The sequence below is a fragment of the Lygodium microphyllum genome, chromosome 1 (assembly GCF_053477565.2).
Source record: "Lygodium microphyllum isolate KBCC chromosome 1, Lygodium_microphyllum_v1.1.10, whole genome shotgun sequence".
Lineage (NCBI taxonomy): Eukaryota > Viridiplantae > Streptophyta > Polypodiopsida > Schizaeales > Lygodiaceae > Lygodium > Lygodium microphyllum.
Window position 1 is genome coordinate 153,278,900 of NC_141135.1, and position 4,526 is coordinate 153,283,425.

Genomic DNA, 4,526 nt, shown 5'->3' on the forward strand with positions numbered 1-4,526 from the left:
CTAAGGTTTTAAAAACTCAATTTTTAATGAAAAAGACTAATCATTATCTACTATGATACCTATCACATGACATTTGCTATCCTTGAGTCCTTTGGTGCTATCATTGGACAAAATTACCTTTATATATATATGTATGCCCAAGTTAAAGACCATCTTACAAGATACAAAGATGAGAGCAACTTGCAAATACAAAGCACCAATTTAAGGCTATATTACAATATGGCATGAAGCTCAAATGCTTGCAAATGCACAACAATAAGTAGCAACAATATCTTTTCACCTCAATACTAGGCTCAACAACAATATACTTAACTTCTTGCAAGGTATATGGCTTCATGTGTCTCATGAGGCTAAGAAATCCACACAAGGGATGTACCAATCAATTTTCTAACACGATGTCACAAAGTTAAAGGGTGGTAAGCTTTGGGCCACAAATGACCTTAAAGAGAAGTTAAAAGAGATCACCATGATGGAGATGATACAATAGAAAGAGGTACACTAGCATGTATGCAATTTCAATCCAACAATGCAATCGCAACCCCGCTCGCACTTCAAACCCCTCCACACCCAAAAAGCCAAGTAACATCCAAGCAAGCAAAAGGGACAGCTTCATGGCTAAGCAATGAAATGTTTTGTCCAAGGAGTGAAAATGCAAGGGCGACATGTGAAAATTCATGGAACAAGAAAAATGTTTTGTACAACTTATTGTTATGGCATAGCACAGGCCAAAAACATAAGATACATTGGGGGCGCACCATGGAGGAGGAAACGGGGCATTTAGGAGTTTAGTTCGGATTGCGAATGAAGCTTAAGAATAGTGCGACTTTTATTACCGTCTCTGAACGATATTATAAGCGGCCGAAATGCAATGCATTGTAAATCTTACAATCGAACGGATGCCAAAACGCAGAGCTGGGCAGAGGCTGGAAAATGGAGGGCCTGTACCAAACAGAAACAGAACTCGGGCTTCAGTCCCGATCAAACGAAATGTGCCACGATTTCTCAGCAAAATGGGTGGAGGAGCGACGGGAACGCACCCGAATCGCCCGATAACTCCCCTCGACTATCTCAGTATAACGTCCATGTAGCGTCTTTCTGGATGTCATCGAAGTAGTCTTCTGGAATGGTCACAGGGGACTCGATGGTAGACACACATTTGAACTGTATGTATATTTAAAGGGAAACGGTCAATCTATGCTTCCGAAACTTTACCCGATTGCTCCTGATCATGTAGAATTGCATATCATGGGATTCACGGTACCATACCTTATGTTGTCTGAACTTCTCTCTGATAGCCGGCAACGTGCAGTTCTTTGTATTCCTCTGCAACGCATGAACAGCTTGAATGCAAACTTTAAGCTCCGAGGGCCTGTAGCCAGTATAATGTTGCAATGTTGGGTTCTGGCAGATGAGAAATCTGATCAGTCCTGTAGGTAAACTGTTCTGAGGACATCACCTACTTGCGAGACAGATACAGCCAGTGCTTTGCACTTAGATGTTCTAAGTTCAGTCACTAAAGTGTGTTCTAAGTTCCGCTTAACAATGCTAAGACTTACTGGTCCAAACACTTGAGCTTGAAACGCTATTGAGTTACTTACTTAAAATGCCTTCGCCTACAGTGATAGTCTTAAGGCTATTGAAAATCTGGGAACTGAGCATTACCCATGGCTTGGATGTTGGATCGACTGTGACCTTGGCTAGGAAAACCGCTGAAGCAGCAACCATTGATGGAAGGTAACGAAGAAAATCGTACTCTAACAATGTTAACTCACAAAGGTAATTTCCTAGAAACTCCAGCTGCAGCCCTGAGGTCTGAACGTCACAAAGCAAGACAGGATTGGTTGGTTGGAGGCACCAGAAGTGCCATCAAAAATGCATTTGAACAATGTAAAAAGCATCAGCTACAGGAAGATAAAGACATGCAACAGTCCCCGTGATCCGCGTTACAGAATCCACAAAACAGATGTATGAATAGGGGCATAAAAGCGAGGTACAAGGCATTACCTTTAGTCCTGGCTGCGCTGCGCGAATGAAACGCCTGCAAATGCAGTTCCATAAACACTAAAAAATGTTACAAATAACCAACGTGAAACTAAAGAAAGAATCGAATGCGCAATAGGGACAAGAAGTACCGAAGAAAGCTCTTCGTTGTAGGGCCTGATAGTTCAAACTGCAAATGGTTCAGAACCCTTGTTTCCATCTCCAAAACCTATAGAACCAGGTAAACAACAGGCTAGCTGAGCTTAAGATTATAGATATTTTCACGATGTAGATTAATGGCTCTGAAGACAAGACACCCCCTCGATTATACGTGTTATCTGTAATATAGATTCATGGCTCTGAAGACAATACCTCCCCTCGATTATATGTGTTATCTGTAATATAACAAAACTCCTCCACTTGGGGCGCACAAATCTCCTCGTATTTCCTTTAAGAAAACCAAAGACTAAGTGACCAGGAATGCAGTGACATCGAATAGATTTACCTAGAAAAAAGGGTAGAGAACTTACGATGCTATAAGCATGCAGGAGACCCCCAGAAGTTGTAGCTGCTGTCGACTGACTGGATTCTTGGACAAGAATCGATCTATGTAAGAAACGGCCAGATACAAAGTATCTGGTACAAGCTTATATTCCTCTGCAACCTACGTGGAAAAGAGAATTAGCTTAAGGCCAACACCGGATCCTATACAGAAGAAGACTCGTTGCAAGGCTCATGAGTCATCACCTCTACAAGCCAATCCACTAGAATCCCTCGCATACTAGGATTGATACCGTGCTGTACGGTCTCCATGAAGTTAGTTGTTGGCCTCCTCTTCAACTGCACAGAGCGAGAGGGAAGAATAATAAGGGAATGCACAGGCTGCTCCATTAAAGGACAGTCCGCACCACGGGCAATACACTCACTTCGGCAGAACGTAGATGATGATAAATATCAACAGCGTACGTGCTACACAACTGAGGATCCTTGTGAATGTCGATATCCAAATAGTTTGTATTGGCCAAACCTTCAACAACATTTTCACCTACACGAGTCACGAAACCATGCAAGCTTTTCAAATGGAAACAGGCTACAGCATCAAGATTGATGAACTGCCAGAGAAATTAGAAAATGCGCTACCTTTCACTGAGCTACATACAGGACCCCTTGACCTGTGGAGACCATGCTGTGAATCTTCAGTTTCCTGTTTTGACCCTTTCGGAGCATCCTGTCTCAGGGATAACGCAGATCCCCTTGCGCATTTAGCTGAACGGTCGGCAATAACTTCAGGCTTCGCATTCGCATTGTATGCAGGTTGTCCAGAGCACGCATTCTCATTGTTCTCTCTATGATCTTCTTTCTTGACTGTGAGCTTATCCGAACATCTACCAGAATTTGCACGAACGCCCTTATCAACTTGGATTCCACCTGCAACAGTTTCAGGTTTCACATTGATGTTGTTGGGAAATTGGCCAGGGCACGCATTCTCATCGTTCTCCCTATCATCTTCCTCCTTGACTGTGAGAGGATCCAAAATTCTGCTAGAGTTTGCACAAACGGCCTTATCATCAAGGCCAGCAGTGAAAGGTTTGCCATTGCTCGGATCTGTAGCTACCAGAGTCACCTTTCTAGTAGCAACCTTGTGAGAAAAGCAAACGAAAGCATGAACAATGAAGCCGGCGACAAGGATCACGCACATCGAGAAGTGACAAAGACGAGTGAAGTCCAAGCCTTACCCGAGGCATTGCAATGCAATCGTGGAGGCTGCTGCTAGTCGGCACGTTGGTGAGGTTCCCAAGGACAGCGCGCTTCTTGGCTTGCGGCTCCGTGCCTGACGACCGGCTGTTCTCATCCACGGCAGCCCGCTTTACGGCCGCCTTCTTGTTTTTCCCTCTAGGATTTGTTGGCCCCTGCTGCAGCTGCGGCTGCGGCTGCACCACGATTTCTCTCCCGCGAAGACGGCGAAGCAGATGGACGCCGTTGTTCTCCGCCATCGCTGTTGTGCGCCTATATGTTCCCAGTGAAGCAGGTTAGACAGACAATGGCTGCTACAAGCAGCTATTTTCCGATTCCGGTTCCAGCATAGATGGCCTTCTCGACGGGGGGCAGCCCCGATAAAAGGGACACGATTCGATCGGGCAACTTGCAGATTGCAGAAGCGAGGCGTTCTCGTACGAGAGGATGGATGGAAGGCGCAGGTGAAGACGACGAAAGCAGAACAGTGTTGTTCCGTGGGCAGGTATATCCTCGTCCCAGGGGGGGAGAGAGAGAGAGAGAGAGAGAGAGAGGAGAAGAGGGAACGTGGGGGTGTGAATCTGGTTTTGTTTGTTTTATTTTCCCGCGCTCTGGTGCAGGAGGGCGGCGGGCATGCAACATTTCGCGCCATTCTTTCAAAGTTCGTCCGTCCGTTTTTTAGGCCCCTTTGGGGCTTTGGCTCCTCCATCGAGACCGAAGTGCTCACGGAAAAAGCCTTTTGATTGCAGCAAGAGTCATATCACATGTGCTAAGGCGTGGAATTGAGAGCTCCTCGATAAGGCGACACCTAA

At 45.4% G+C, this 4,526-nt stretch overlaps 1 protein-coding gene across 3 annotated transcripts; it reads right to left on the minus strand.

The window, feature by feature from the left end:
- Positions 1 to 203: 203 nt before the first annotated feature.
- LOC148041838 (cyclin-A1-4-like) lies at positions 204 to 4,263 on the minus strand. 3 transcript variants are annotated; one of them, XM_087683084.1, is made up of 12 exons: positions 3,717 to 4,262; positions 3,121 to 3,619; positions 2,907 to 3,025; positions 2,728 to 2,820; positions 2,511 to 2,644; positions 2,353 to 2,428; positions 2,133 to 2,209; positions 2,005 to 2,038; positions 1,663 to 1,812; positions 1,267 to 1,401; positions 1,038 to 1,161; positions 207 to 939 (listed from the first exon to the last, which is right to left on the minus strand). In XM_087683084.1, the coding sequence occupies exons 1-11, from the start codon at positions 3,972 to 3,974 to the stop codon at positions 1,069 to 1,071; spliced, it is 1,668 nt and encodes a 555-aa protein (XP_087539210.1). In that variant the 5' UTR covers positions 3,975 to 4,262; the 3' UTR covers positions 207 to 939; positions 1,038 to 1,068. The 3 variants fall into 3 exon arrangements, with proteins under 3 accessions (XP_087539219.1, XP_087539202.1, XP_087539210.1); XM_087683093.1 differs by having other exon boundaries at positions 204 to 1,161; positions 2,907 to 3,007; positions 3,717 to 4,263; XM_087683076.1 differs by having other exon boundaries at positions 206 to 1,161.
- Positions 4,264 to 4,526: the final 263 nt, after the last annotated feature.

Bases quoted from the DNA above. Each gene is read 5' to 3' on its own strand.
- LOC148041838 (XM_087683076.1), bottom strand. From the start codon at position 3,974: ATGGCGGAGAACAACGGCGTCCATCTGCTTCGCCGTCTTCGCGGGAGA. The intron at 2,429-2,510 runs GTAAGTTCTCTA...GTTTTCTTAAAG, and splicing joins TCCTGCATGCTTATAGCATC to GAAATACGAGGAGATTTGTG. The intron at 2,039-2,132 runs GTACTTCTTGTC...CTGCATTTGCAG, and splicing joins ACAACGAAGAGCTTTCTTCG to GCGTTTCATTCGCGCAGCGC.